Source organism: Delphinapterus leucas, chromosome 16 (genome assembly GCF_059928025.1).
Source record: "Delphinapterus leucas isolate spDelLeu-1000000601 "Yukka" chromosome 16, BTC_Dleu_Yukka2, whole genome shotgun sequence".
NCBI classification, from domain to species: Eukaryota; Metazoa; Chordata; class Mammalia; order Artiodactyla; family Monodontidae; genus Delphinapterus; species Delphinapterus leucas.
The window spans coordinates 80,702,333-80,716,575 of NC_143144.1; the positions used below are offsets into that span (position 1 = coordinate 80,702,333).

Genomic DNA, 14,243 nt, shown 5'->3' on the forward strand with positions numbered 1-14,243 from the left:
GTGGGAGGGCAGGGAGGGCGAAAGCAAGGCGCTTCATTTATCATTTCCCACGGCGGAGTAAGCTGGCCCTCCACCACTGAGCGATTTTTTCTAAATTCCCTCCTTGGTCTTGTTCACCTGCTCCCCTTCTGCACAGGGATCTTTTGAGAAATATCTCTTGTGTGGTAAAGAAACAAGAGACATTGATTTGAAGTACAGCAATTCCATTGGTTTATTTTCAGTTGTTTTCTTCTATAAAATTAAAATAAATTTAATATTTAACATATGCATGACTCTTTATATAGTATCTCTGGAAGGATGGATGAGAAACTGACAGCACTGTCACTTCCGTGGCTTTCAGTGTATGCCCATTTGTACCTTATACATTTTGACAGTGTATTACCTATTCAGAACAGTTTTTAGAAATACTTTTTACTAAAAGCATCTTTTTAAACTTTTTGCCAGTATATAGTGCCTAGCTGAATGTCTTGGGTGGTCACCCAGGATTAATAGTAGCTCTTTCTGGGGGCAGTCTGGGGTGATCTTCTTTTCCAATTTGCATCTTTGAATTTTCTGCCATGTTTGAATTCCTTAGAATGAGCAGGCATCGTTTTTATTAAAAAAAAAAAAAAAGTAGATACTGGGAACAAATTTGCTAAGATGGTAAGTATGCTTAATTTCCTTTTTAAAAAATGTTTAATACTGTGACTGTAAAACCAGATAGTGAGGCAGGGAAACAATGATTGTTTATTGCCTTGTCAAGTCTTACTATTTTTCTTCAGGGATAATTACTAGACAAAAGTTGGATTTAGAAGATTTCTTGGGATTCTCATGAGCTACCTTTACAGCATTTGAAAATCGGAATTTTCATTAATACATTGACATTGGATGGGTTTCTAGATTTATATTTAAAGGAATGATCATTTTGTGTTTGACACTCTAGGTCAGAATAGCAATATTGGAAAATTAAAAACACTTTCTGGGGCTCTTGATATAATGGTGAGAACTAAGCATGCATTCCAGCTCATCAGAAAGGAGCTTGTAGAGGAATTTGACCAGGTAAATGGAAAAAAGATTTATCATTGTTTTTTATGTGTCTTAAACTAAATGCTACATGATGTGTATAGTGGGCATATGGGATGCGTGTATGTGTATATATGTGTCTATATGCATTGTGTGTGTACAGATACATAAATACATATGCTCTGCATAAAAACCTGTTAACAGTGATTATTACATTTTCTTGGTGGAATTATTAAACTCAAATTTACAAGTTCATCTTTTATATTTTAAAATTATTTCTTGTGGGCTTCCCTGGTGGCACAGTGGTTAAGAATCTGCCTGCCAAATGCAAGGGACACGCGTTCGAGCCCTGGCCCGGGAAGATCCCACATGTCGCGGAGCAACTAAGCCTGTGCACCACAACTACTGAGCCTGAGCTCTAGAGCCCGCAAGCCACAACTACTGAGTCCACGTGCCACAACTGCTGAGGCCTGTGCGCCTAGAGCCTGTGTTCCACAACAAGAGAAGCCACCACAATGAGAAGCCCGCGCACCACAACGAAGATTAGCCCCTGCTCACCGCAACTAGAGAAAGCCCGCACGCAGCAACGAAGACCCAACACAGCCAAAAATAAAATAAATTTATTTAAAAAAAATTATTTCTTTAAATAACCACATAGACCTTGGTTAACAATAAGGCCCTGGGAGTATAAAGTCTATTAAGTTTTGCTTTATTTTATTTTATTTTTTTTTTTGCGGTACACGGGCCTCTCACTGTTGTGGCCTCTCCCGTTGCGGAGCACAGGCTCCGGATGCGCAGGCCCAGCGGCCACAGCTCACGGGCCTAGCCGCTCCACAGCATGTGGGATCTTCCTGGACCGGGGCACGAACCCGTGTCCCCTGCATCAGCAAGCTGACTCTCAACCACTGCGCCACCAGGGAAGCCCGGTTTGTTTTTTTAAGAGAAAGGTCTGTGCCTTCTTTTATAATTTCCACTAAACTGTCTGCAGTTGAACGGTGATTGGGCTTAAGCAGGCTCCTTGGGAAGGCCTTTCCAGTTTGCCAGGCGTTCCCACATTCATGCTGCCTTCTGCTGAAAGCTTCCCTGAGTCCCAGTGGCCTCCAGCCTATTTCCAAACTCTGGTTCTCAAACTATACAGTACCCATTTCCATCTTGCTCCTTGAGCGTCTGACGTTGGAAAGTCAGGAGGTTTTTGTTCAGGATTAGTTTCTACTATGTAAGTGCCTTTTAGGTCTGAGACATTTTTTTAATGTGGTTTAGTCTATCAAAATGTTCTCAGGGGAGGGAGGAGGAGGCCGTGATGAGGCTGCCAGCAGGCTGTCCCCGAGGGAGAAATCATCTCAGGTTTGCTCTTTTTTGCTTTTGGTTTAAAAGTTTACTGGATTATTGAAATGGCGGTTCCATCACTTTAGTATGAAACTGTGAGGTAGCTTAGGTGAAATAACGTTTTGTTGTTTCTAGCCTAAGAGTGAAGAGACCCCTCCAGCTGCTGATTCTTCTAGTCTCAATCGAGAAGAAGTGATAAAACTCCTGGGTATATTTGAATCTCGCTTGTCATTCCTTCTTCTTCAGTCCATCAAACTGCTGTCTTCAACTAAAAAGAAAACAAGGTAAATTTTTTGGAAATTTCTTTCCAAGCACCTTACCTATATACTTTTTATTACTGATACTGTAAAAGGATGGGCCCCATTCTTTGTTGTGTTTTTTAAGTGGTGCTCTTTCGTGATTTGTTAAATTGAGTGAGAATCATCTCCATGTGGCCTACTACATGTTGAGATTATAGAAACAAAGAAATCTTCCTGCCTAAGGATAAATACCCTATAGGTTGTAATATTTTCCCTGAGAGAGATGAATGACCTGGAATGAAGACCTTGACTGTTTCTTGTAACTCTTCTGAGCATTGTGTTTAATGGGAAGTCAGAACTATAGATACTCAGGGCCAAGCGCATCATTAAAAGTAGGTGACAGAACATCAAAGTCTCTCTACCCAAGAAACTAGTGAAGAGAAGAGTGAGCATATCAGCAAATACACCTATAACATCTTATACAATTATGTTGTTTTCCAGAGTTATTATGTTGGGATTATTAATTTAATTTGAAATTCTGGTAGTAAATACTAGATCAGGAAAATAATATAAACAATATGCCTTTCATTTATTTTTAGTATAAGTATAATCCAGCCATATTACAAAATTTGAAAAGTAGAAAAAGGAAACTCATTTATCCTAATATATTCATTCTTATCAGTTATCCTGTGCGTATTTTACCAGTTTATAAAATTGGGATACAGATAACTTTTTGTCTCTTTTTATGTTTTATTTATATATAGTGAAATTCATCCTTTGTGGTGTACAGTTCTTCAAGCTTTGACAAATGCATAGATATGTATGTCTACTGACAAAATCATGGTACAGAGCAGTTCCATCAATTCAAAAATTCCCTCTTGCTGCCTCTTTATAGTTAATTCCTCTCCTGATTTCAGTTCCTTGGTATCTCAGGGAGAAGGCATTCTGTCTCCTGCTATGAAGTGTGATATCAGCTACAGGTTTTTGTAGATCAAGTTGAGGATGTTCCCTTCTATTCCTAGTTTGCTGAGAGTTTCTATCATGAATGAATGTTAAATTTTTGTCAGCTGCTTGTGCTATATACATTGAAATGACTGTATCATTCTCCATCTTTAATCTGTTAATATAGTGGATTACATTGATTTTTTTTTTTAAATGTTAAACCAGCTTTGAATCCCTGGGATAAACTAGTACTTTGTTGTGGTGTATTGTTTTTTTTATGTATTGTTGGATTCCATTTGCTAATATTGTGTTGAGAATTTTTGTGTCTGTTCATAAGGGGTATTAGTCTATACTTCTCTTGTGATGGTTTTATCTGGTTTTGGTATTTGAGCAATGCTGGCCTCATAAAATCAATTGGCAAGTGTTCCCTCTCCTGTTTTTTGAAAGAGATAGGAATTTATTGGTGAAACCATTTTAACATAGAGTTGGCTTTATGAAAGGTTTTAATAATTAAATTTCATTTCATAGATATAATATTATTCAAGTTGTCTCTTTTTCTTCTTGAGTTTCATCTGTTGTCAAATATATAGGTTCACAGTATTCCCTTATTAGCCTTTTAATATCTAAAGGAGTTTTTAGTGATAGCCCTTCTCTCATTCCTGACACTAGTTTTATCTTCTCTTTTTTTTTTTGGTCTGGTTAGAAGTTTACCAATTTTATTGATCTTTTCAAAGAACTAGCTTTTGGTTTGGTTTCTCTTCCGCCATTGTTTTTTTACTTTCAGTGTCATCGATTTCTACACTTATATTTCCTTGCTTTTGTTTATTTTGGGTTTAATCTGCTTTATTTATTTATTTATTGCTGTGTTGGGTCTTTGTTGCTGTGGGCAGGCTTTCTCTAGCTGGGGCGAGTGGGGGCTACTCTTCGTTGCGGTGCATGGGCTTCTCATGAGGTGGCTTCTCTTGTTGCAGAGCACAGGCTTTAGGCGCATGGGCTCAGTAGTTGTGGCGCACAGGCTTAGTTGCTCCACGGCATGTGGGATTTTCCTGGACCAGGGCTTGAACCCGTGTCCCCTGCATTGGCAGGCAGATTCTTAACCACTGTGCCACCAGGGAAGTCCCTTTTTCTGGTTTCTTAAAGTGGAAGCCTAAATTACTGATTTGAGACCCTTTTTCTTTTTAAATATAAGTATTTGCCACTATAAATTTTCTTCTAAGCACTGCTTTTGCTGTGTCTCACAAATTTTGATATATTTTCCTTTTCATTCAGTTCAAAGTTATTTTTTTATATCCCCTGAGATGTCCTCTTTGATCCATGTATTATTTAGCGGCATGCTGCTTAATGTCTGAATATTGGAACTTTCCAGATATCTTTCCATTATTGATTGCTTTATTTTAATTGCACTATGGGCTGAGATCATAACTGCATATGATTTCTCTTCTTTCACAGTTGTTTAGATTCGTTTTATGGCCAAGAATATGGTTTGCCTTGGCAGGTGTTCCATGTGCACTTGAAAATTATGAGTAGCTTACTGTTTGGTGGAGGGTTGTGTAAATGTCAGTTAGGTTTAGTTGGTTCAGCGTGTTGCTCAGGTCTTCTGTATTCACACTTTCTGTCCACTTGTTCGGTCAGTTACTGAGAGAAGCATGTTGAAGTTTCCAGTGACAATTGTGTGGATTCATCTGTCTCTCCTTTCGATTCTTTCAGTTTTGTTTCACGTATTTTGAGGCTCTATTAGTCACATACACATTTAGGACTGTTATATCTTGGAGAACTGAGCCCCTTATATAACATGTGATGTCCATCTTTGATATTAATATAGCTGCTCAGGTGTTTTTGGTTAATGTCTTTTTCCATCTTTTGCTTTTGACCTGTGTCTTTTAACTTAAATGTGAGTTTCTTATAGATCGCATATAGTTGAGTCTTGCTTTTTCAATCCAAACTTATAGGTGGCATTTTTTTTTTTTTTTTTTTTTTGTGGTACGTGGGCCTCTCACTGTTGTGGCCTCTCCCGTTGCGGGGCACAGGCTCCGGACGCGCAGACCCAGCAGCCATGGCTCACGGGCCCAGCCGCTCCACGGCATGTGGGATCTTCCCAGACCGGGGCACGAACCTGTGTTCCCTGCATCGGCAGGCGGACTCTCAACCACTGTGCCACCAGGGAAGCCCTATAGGTGGTATTTTTAGACCAGTCACATTTAATGTGATTATTGATGTAGTTAGATTTAAATCTATCATCTTGCTAGCTGTTTTCTGTTTGTCTTTTTCTTCCTTGAGTTAATTGAACATTTTCTATGATTCCTTTTTATTTCACTATTGATTTATTATTTATACCACTTTTTAAAGTGTTGGTGGTTGACCCAGCATTTACATTCTTAATCGGAGGCCACCTTCAAATAATATTATACTGCTTCACATGTGTGAAGACTTTAAAACAATATGCTCCCAGTTTTTCCCTTCCATCATTTGTACTGTTATCATTCATTTTACTTTTACATGTAATAAGCAAACAATACACTCTAATGTTTTTGCTTAGATAGTATGCCTTTTGTTTATATAAAGTTTTAAGAGAACAAGGAATTTTTTTGCCTTTATTTATTCCATTTCTAGTGCTCTTAACTTCTGTGTAGATAGACCATTTTTTTGTGTGGTATCATATTCTTTCTACATGAAAAACTTCCTTTATCGTTTTTTATAGTATAGGTGTGCTAGCAAGGAATTCCTCCTTTCTTGTGAAAGTCTTTATTACTTCTTCAGGTTTTAGAAGATCTTTTGGCTGGGTATAGAGTTCTTTCCACACTTCAGAGATGTCACTGCATTGCCTTCTGGTTTGCCCATTTTCTGACAAAGTCTGCTGTTCTGATCTTTGTTCTTCTGTATGTCATGTACCTTTTTCGCTCTAGCTGCCCTCAAGATTTCTTCCTTCTCTTCCCCCAGCAGTGTGGGCATTATATGCCTAGGTGGTATGATTTTTTTTTTTTCCCTCCTCAGTGTTTTTATATCTTCTCCAATTTCTCTTTTTCTTTGGTTCCACTTATACCTATATTAAACTGTTTGATAGTGTTCCACAGCTTTGAGGTGTTCTGTTTTTTACAGGTTTTTTCTTTTTGCGTTTCAGCTTAGGCGATTTCTCTTGACCTGTCTGCAAGTTCACTGTTTGTTGACTCCGTTTTGTGTCATATACGGTTGGACTTGTTGAAGGCATTCTTTGTCTCTGTCACTGTGTTCCTCATTTCTAGTATTTCCCTTGGTTCTTTCTTATAGTTTCCCTCTCTCTGCTGAAGTTACCAATCTGATGCTGCATGTCGTCCACATTTTCCATTTGAGCCTTTTAATCATTGTCATTTTAAATCCCCTATCAGATGGTTCCAACATCTGTGTCGTGTCTGAGTCTGGTTCTGTTGCTTCTTTGACTCCTGGCAGTGTGTGGTTTCCTTGCCTTTCTACATCTTGTAATTGTTTGTGGGAAACTGGGCATCTCCTGTAGGATAGTAGACTGAGGGAAATGATTATTAAGCCTGGCAAGTTTGTACACCTGTCTCATGCTAGGCCTTCAGTGTGGGGAGTTTGAGTTCATTTTTCAGGTCTGGTGTTGAGCTGTGGTTGAGATTTTCTTGTTGCCTTGGTTACCTCCTGTGCCCCTCTGGCAGTGCCTGGGTCGGTGTGGAGTAGCTCTGTGGAGGCCTCTTGTACCGCCTTCTCCATCTTCACGTTTGGTCTTTTTCTTCCTGTAGCATCTCAAAGAGGGCCTGTCTTCATGCTCTTAACAGCTCCCAGCTGTATTCCACTCGCTGGTCCCTCCGTGCTTTGTAGCTGTTAGGGAGGGGAGGGGGAGTTGGCCAGGCTTCGCACTTGTTTCCATAAGCCTCAGTCTGGGGCAGACCCTGTGTCCCTGAGTGTCAGGGGTGTGGCCTTCCCCCTGCTCCCGCCCCTCCCCCAGGGCTAGTGTTTCTTCCCTTCCCTTCCCCTGTCTGCACTGACCTTCACCACCAGCGCTGCTCCCTCCCCAGCCCCGCCCCACATATTCAGGCTTCCGGTTCCTGCGGAGAAGGGTCCGGTGGGTTTGGGTTGCCTGCCCCGCCCCCTCCCACCGCTGCTGCAGCAGCTGTTCCCCTCGCCCAGGCCTGCACCACGGGAGCGTGGCCTGGGACTCTCATCAGGCTCTCACGTCAGCTCCTGCTGGGGCTCTTGCAAGCCCCTCCCTCACCAGCCCTCTCTCAACCTCTACCAGCTCATTAAGGATTTTAGCTGAATTCTTCTTGCCCTGTCCAGCTGTGTCCGCCCCAGGTGAGAAAGAACTTTCCTGTCTCGCCCAGTGTTAGCCTCTCTGTCCTTAGTTTTCAGACTGGTTGGTGGCCCTGCAACCCCAGCTCTCTGATGGGTTCAAGCAAAGTCGTGATCTTGTAGGTTGTCCTGCGTTTATTGCTGTTTTTTTCGTAAGGGTGGGAATGATACCTTTTCCAGCTCTCTACGTCCTAAGCAGAAACTCCCTCTCCTGATTGTTTTTGAGTAATTCTCTCTGGTCTAAGAAGAGCGTTCGTTTTGAGAGGAGCCCTGGGTATTAGGTGCGCTGCCATCTCAGCCCCATTGTTAACCCTGGGCGGCTACTCCGTGTCCTGTTACTGGTGCACAGCAAGGGTAGCCGACACACCCATCTTCTGAAGAACCAAAAGGCAAAGGAGCTGTGCGTGTAGTGACGCACAGTTGGGAAAACTCATAGTTTTTCCTTTTTAACAGCAGTGGGTAAATTTTGAGAAATTTTTTACTGGTTTCCACAAAGTGGCAGTATAAATATATATGAGATGTGAGAAACACAGTGATTCATAGGTTTTCACAAATCCGTGGTTTAAGCAGTTGGCTGACACGTAACAGTTCAGTCTTATCGTATCCTTTATACTCGTTAACAGCCATCTGTGTATGACCTAAGTCCGTTTTATTTTAGTGGAGGGTCCTCTAACGTTCTGTTTATTCAAGTTATTACTATTCTAGTTAAAAAGTTTTAACCTAAACTTTTTACACGTGATGCATAAAGCCCTATTTAGCTAATCTCTTAGTTTCTTAAGGTTTATTAAATAAAAGACTTAAGTGTGCTGCATGTGTTAATACGGTTAGTATGTTGACAGGTTGCACAACATAGAGACGTATTGACTAGTAAGTCAATGACCGTTTCTCTCACGTTTCACTGATACACACGTGAACGTCTATAATTTTTTTGTGGAGAGGAGAACATCCTGTGCTGCAAGCCCAGTTATTTCACCAGGAATTAATGAACATTCCTTTTTGGAGTAAAGGGAAATCAAAATTAGCCTTTAAAAGAAAGGAAATAGTCATATGTTTTTATTTTGACTGTTTCTTCCCTCCCACCAAAAAAAAAAAGAATAGAATAAACTGAGCTTGGTAATTTAATTCTTAGAATCCTAAAGAATTGGAAAGAAATCTAAGAAAATTAAGATGCATTTAATTTAAAACAATTTTTGTTTTCCTTTTGAGATTGTGTAGGTACTTACGACGGCTGTGTCAGCACTGTCCTGCCAGAAACACTAGTTTTGTCTGTTGGGTTGTTTTTTCTTTTTGGATCAAGAATTTATTTGCTCTTGTACTGCATTTTAATATTCACTGCTTTAGCCTCTTGACCTTTTGCTGGCTTTGGGGTTTAATATAATGAAAAAGTATAAAAAATAGAAGTAGTCTCTGAGGGTTTGGATGCCCTCTTCCATCGTCACAGAACAGACCCTTTAGATTTATGGGTTTTCCTGGCCAGGTATGTCCGTCTAATATTTGGTTAAGAATAGTGAAAAGGAAAATAAAAGAATGTAGGTTACCTTCTTTTGGGAAAAAGGTAACCCTAAGAAATAATAAGACGCCTCAGAATAGAGTTCATGGTTTCATTAACTTTGTGTGTGTGTAGATACCATAATGTTTATTTCTGCAGGAAAAATAAACATGAACAAAAACAAATCAATTATAAAATTGAAAAGGACAATACCATTGTAAATCCTAAATAACACAGCTAGAACTATACTTCATGTCAATTTTTATTAAGCATGGTCAATTTTAAAACGGTCAAATACTGGCAATTACATACGGTTCAATAAAATGTGAAGTGCATTATAGAGAACTTAATGGCATAAGATAAATTCCTTTCTTTTACTTCAGGTTGCCTTTTTCAGTTTCCCAGTTTCTAGATTGAATGATATGGCTGTTGACAATACTTAAGTTTTTGCAGTATAGAGAGAGAAAGAGAGAAAAAAAGATACAGAGAAATGGAAGCACAGTGAGACTAAATGATAGAGAAGAGAGACTGAATTTGTACTGGGCCTGAACCTGGTTCCTAGAGAAGCGGCTTTGAGCAGCGCCTGCTCTTGGACCAACCAGCATAGTCAGTGCCGGGGTGAGGGCAGAGCCCCTGCGGAACGGGGTCCAAGGGTTCACCCCTGCAGGCCAGAACAGAGTGGTGACCAGCACAGTGATCACTGACAGGTGGACAGATAGCCCAATAATCGTCCTCCAAGGATGTGAGCCCTGAGATAAAGAAGTAATATTGAAAATATTTAACATCAGGTAGCAATCAGTCAGAAATCAGACCCAGGTTGTGAACAGGTGGCTGAGCCATCCCAGTGCATTCCCCTGAAGAGTGTATGAGGTCCTCTCAAATATGAATATCACTATTCCCGGAGTTATTTATTTTGTGGACCTGGGCAGGTTTCATTAACTGTTGATGAGAGTTGCTTAAGGAAGGGAATGATTTGTAGAAATTGGAAGATAAAGATTTAACATTCAGAATTAAGATCAGAACAAATCAAAGGGTTTTATGTTTACGATCTCAGAAGCCCATCAATTATCCTTAGGCATCAGCTGAAATGACAGTGTGAGGTCATTGCCCACAGAGACCAATTCATATTTCAGACAGTGTTTCTAATTGTTAAGTGCTACTGCCTTGATTACTGTCAGATAGGAGTTTAAATGTCTTATAAGGTTATCAGAGGTTTGTGAATGTTTACCTGCCCCCCACAAAACAACCAAAAAAACCCTAAAACATATCCATCTTAGGCCCGAAGTGCAGAGTGAATACGTTTTGAACGGTCATTTTTACTGTGCTGTGGGTGGTGCTGGCTGGGCGTGGGGCGGAGAGAGATGTGCCTGGTGAAAGTCAGAACGAGCAGGAAGGAGAAAGGGGTCTGTAAGGGGGGTGTGGGCGGCCTCCCGTTGGCTGCCAGCCTGGGCCCGTGGTCAGGCCGGCCGCAGCACGGAAGAGGTGGGTCCTGTCGAAGAGCAGTAGTGGGGCTGTGAGAGAAGTGGGGCTCCCTACAGCCTGAGCCTTGATCTGCGGCAGAAGGGAGGGTCCAGGCTGCTGGTTTGCTCTCCGGCAGGCCTGACCAACAGGCACTCGGGCAAAGGTGGAAGATTTGCATATTGGAGAGTGGAAAGAACATAGCATTTGAAGTCAGAAAACATTTTGACCTTGAACCAAATTATTTAACCCTTCTGGGTTTAGTTTTCACATCATTTAGTTTCTCATTACAAAATAAGGATACCAGTCCTTGCTCTCCCGAGGGGACAGGGTCACGGGCAGATCTCGTGTGCATGTGCGCGCTCTCAGCTGTTCTCTGTATGTGTGGCCAGGGCTCTGCATTTATTATATCCGGACTCAAAAAATAAAAAGGATGCTAGAAATGAACTGCCGTGATTACTAGTCTTTTTCAGTAACATAAATATAATCCATCGATCTACCCTACCGGGGAGATATTTTCAAAATAAACTGCAAACTTAAGAAATTTTTGTTAAGACAGTTTTGAAATGGAAATTCCCTCTAGAACTCTCCAGCTGAGAGGCACTCTTCACACAGAAGCTGCACATCATTTCAGCTAGACGAGGGGCAGTGCGTCCGTCTCCGGCAGTGCTCGCTCCAGGGGAGCAGTCCCGCAGTCGCTCTAGGTGTGTGCCCAGAAGCTGTACCGCGTGGCTTCTCGCCCTCGCCTGGCCCCACTGTGTTTTCTTCACAGCACGTCATCTCACAGTCTGTTCTCTTCACCGTCTCGACATGTCTTCCCCCAGCTCTTCCCTCAGTAGAATGTGGATTCCATGAAGGCAGGGGCTCTGGGTCTGTTTTGTGCATGACGACGAGTAGTTCCTGGTACATAGTAGGTAGTCGAATATTTATAAAAAGAGTAATCATTGGCTTTAATTGATGTTTGAAATAAATGTTTAAAAACAGGCCCATAAGCAGTCAATGGAGTCGGCATTAATAGAACACCTGCTTCCACCTGAAAAGTGATGACAGGGCTGCCCGTGTTCAGTTTTTGGATTTCTTTTACAGCTGTTGGTGGGCATCACTCTTTGCTTCATCTCCCTCTCTTTTTAACCCAGTAGTAACCTTGAAGAAGATGTAGTCCTCAGAACCAACAAGCAGATTTACTCCCAGCTTCTAAGAGCTACTGCGAACAAAAACGCATCTCTCCTGGAAAGAATCGACGTTCTCGTCCATTTGCTGGACCAGCTGGCTCGTGGCAGCGGCGGAGACGGTGGTGCTCTTCAGTGACTCCCGCCTGGGGCTGCATCCGCAGAGATGCTGTCAGTGCCTTCTGCACTCGGGGGCTAGTGTGTCCATTTGGTGCTTCGTTTCATTAAATATGAGGGACATATCCACTTAAAACAGGCACGGCATGGAAACAGAGTTCTCATTTCCCGTGGCAGACAGTCATGGTTGAGTTCTTTGGCTTCCTCGTTGGAGGTGCCAACATCAGAATCAGACCTAGAGCTCCCACCTTCGTTTCTCTGAGAAGCATGTGGTACCTCAGTATTAATAGACTTGCTGTGAGGCAGTTAACACTTTTAAATATTTTTGAAGTATGTTAAGCTACATGGGTTTAAGAGATAATTATCTTGGATAAATGTTACTTTGGTCAAGGGAACTTTTATCCAAATGATTTTAGTGGTTCAGGTCAGTTAAAGAAACTTCCTGTACATCCACAGTGTTCCCTTCTCAATTGCACAGAAAAAGCCTGCCCTTTTTAAGCTTCAGTACAGGATTTTTCGAAGACTAGCCATTGCACAGTTCTCTCTTCAGTGCATGTTCTGAACGGATCTGCTTTTCTCTGACTTTGTATGACAGTTGATCAAGAATTGGTACTCTCCCCCCCTTTTTTTTCATTTTAAACTTGAAACTGTGAATAAGGTAAGAAAACTATTTTGAATAAATAAATTATTTATTTAAAATGTCTTTGTAGTTTTCCATTTCACATTCTTCACATTGAGTTTTGATGTGAACTGGTTTAATTAATAAATTTTACAAAGTGAAGATTAAAACATCATTAAAAATAAAATTCTGCCATCCACTAAATTCTCACTAGAATATTATACTTACTACTTGCTGCTATATGGCTCTTGTCCAGTTGCTTAAAACATACTCTCTTTTTCCAGTGCCTACAGCATGCAAGGCTGTCTGTACTTGGCACAGTTAATTGATCTCAGTTTCAAAAGATACCGTAACCTACAGATCCAGCATACTCTGTGCTGTTGGGTTGATGGTTTGGATTTACATGCATGATGCCTCTGTAGACAAGAGCTTGCCCTGCCACCAAGTCCACTGGCCTGGCCTGAGTGTGGGAAGACATGCTGCTGCCGACCCCCTCGGTGCTACGTGCAGATGACTTTCACTGTGCAGCCCCCCCCCAACTCACTAGCCACACCCTTCTGAAGAAATATGAACTAGACTAGAAAACTGTCTGGAATAAACTTGTTTTTACAGACTCCTTTTTCGTACACTGAGATTTTCAGATGTTCACACTGGTGAGTTGGCAGCTCTCATAGCCCGGCAGAATGATCACTTGCCATTTGTCCACTTCCTTGTAATTATGCAGTTTGCATTGTCCTCGGGACAGATCTGCATCAACTAATCACTGAAGCATTGGAAGTTTTGCCTAAATTGTAAAGCAGTTGTACAAAATCAACGATGTCTCGTATCAGGACAGCTGTCATTCTGTTTCCCCTTGTGGCAAGCACACACACAGAATAAAACTCTTGTTAGTTAAACCCGGACATGTCCATTGATTATATCTAATTTGGGGGTTAATGAGTTCCAAAGGATATTCTACTTAGGCAGAAAGAAGCTGGAGTTCACGGTATTAGAGTCGCTCATCTTACCTCTCTCCTTAGCAAACAGCCTTTCAGTCAAGAGGAAGATGTGCTTTTAAGCAAGAAGATATCAATTCCAGCTCTCTTCATTTGTCAGAGCAATAACGTGAAAGTTCCTACAGGGGAAGAAAAGATCCTTTTAAAATGTTTTTGTCATTTGCTGATTTTAATTTAAATTAAAGCTTTTTAAAGTGCCTGTGTTTTAGCTGCGTCTTTAGAAGTATGGGGTATTTGTGGCCTGATCGTTGAGAGTTCTTTTTCAGTTTAACTTCAGTGCCCACATTTTGTCCTTATTACATATGACTTTGGGGGGGTTTGTTTACGTTAAGGACAGGTAATGGTGGCCATATTATGTATTATGTAAAAGTTAAAGGAGCATGATGGCTAAGATAACTGATACAGGAAAAATAAAGTTATCCAATTAGCTTCAAGAGTCTTATTTTGGTAGTCTAACCCTCGGAACATAAATAAGCTGCCATATAAAGTGTTTCCTGCCTTGAAGAGGGAGGAGCACATTATAGGAATTACAGCGAGCTGGAAAGCTGTTCTGTTCAGGGCCATTTGGGATGCAGGTGTGTATATTCAAACAGAAGAGCACCA

At 41.1% G+C, this 14,243-nt stretch overlaps 2 protein-coding genes across 10 annotated transcripts in view; one reads left to right on the forward strand and one right to left on the reverse strand.

Annotated features, from left to right (window-relative positions):
• The window catches only part of EDRF1 (erythroid differentiation regulatory factor 1), a 40,626-nt gene extending 26,975 nt beyond the window's left edge, over positions 1-13,651 (forward strand). For 2 of the 6 annotated variants that reach the window (XM_022568474.2, XM_022568477.2), the window contains 3 exons: positions 923-1,038; positions 2,464-2,612; positions 11,877-13,651. In XM_022568474.2, coding sequence (XP_022424182.1) covers positions 923-1,038; positions 2,464-2,612; positions 11,877-12,048 — 437 coding nt within the window. In that variant the 3' untranslated portion in view covers positions 12,049-13,651. Of the gene's footprint in view, positions 1-922; positions 1,039-1,305; positions 2,613-11,876 lie in introns of those variants that run through there. The other 4 variants (XM_022568476.3, XR_002643847.2, XM_089898337.1 and 1 more) reach the window with 4 other exon arrangements.
• The window catches only part of UROS (uroporphyrinogen III synthase), a 58,321-nt gene continuing 44,681 nt past the window's right edge, over positions 604-14,243 (reverse strand). For 3 of the 4 annotated variants that reach the window (XM_089898349.1, XM_089898348.1, XM_089898350.1), the window contains one exon: positions 604-13,759. The gene's annotated coding sequence lies outside the window, so the exon portion shown is untranslated. The remainder of the gene's footprint in view (positions 13,760-14,243) is intronic. The other variant, XM_089898346.1, reaches the window with a different exon arrangement.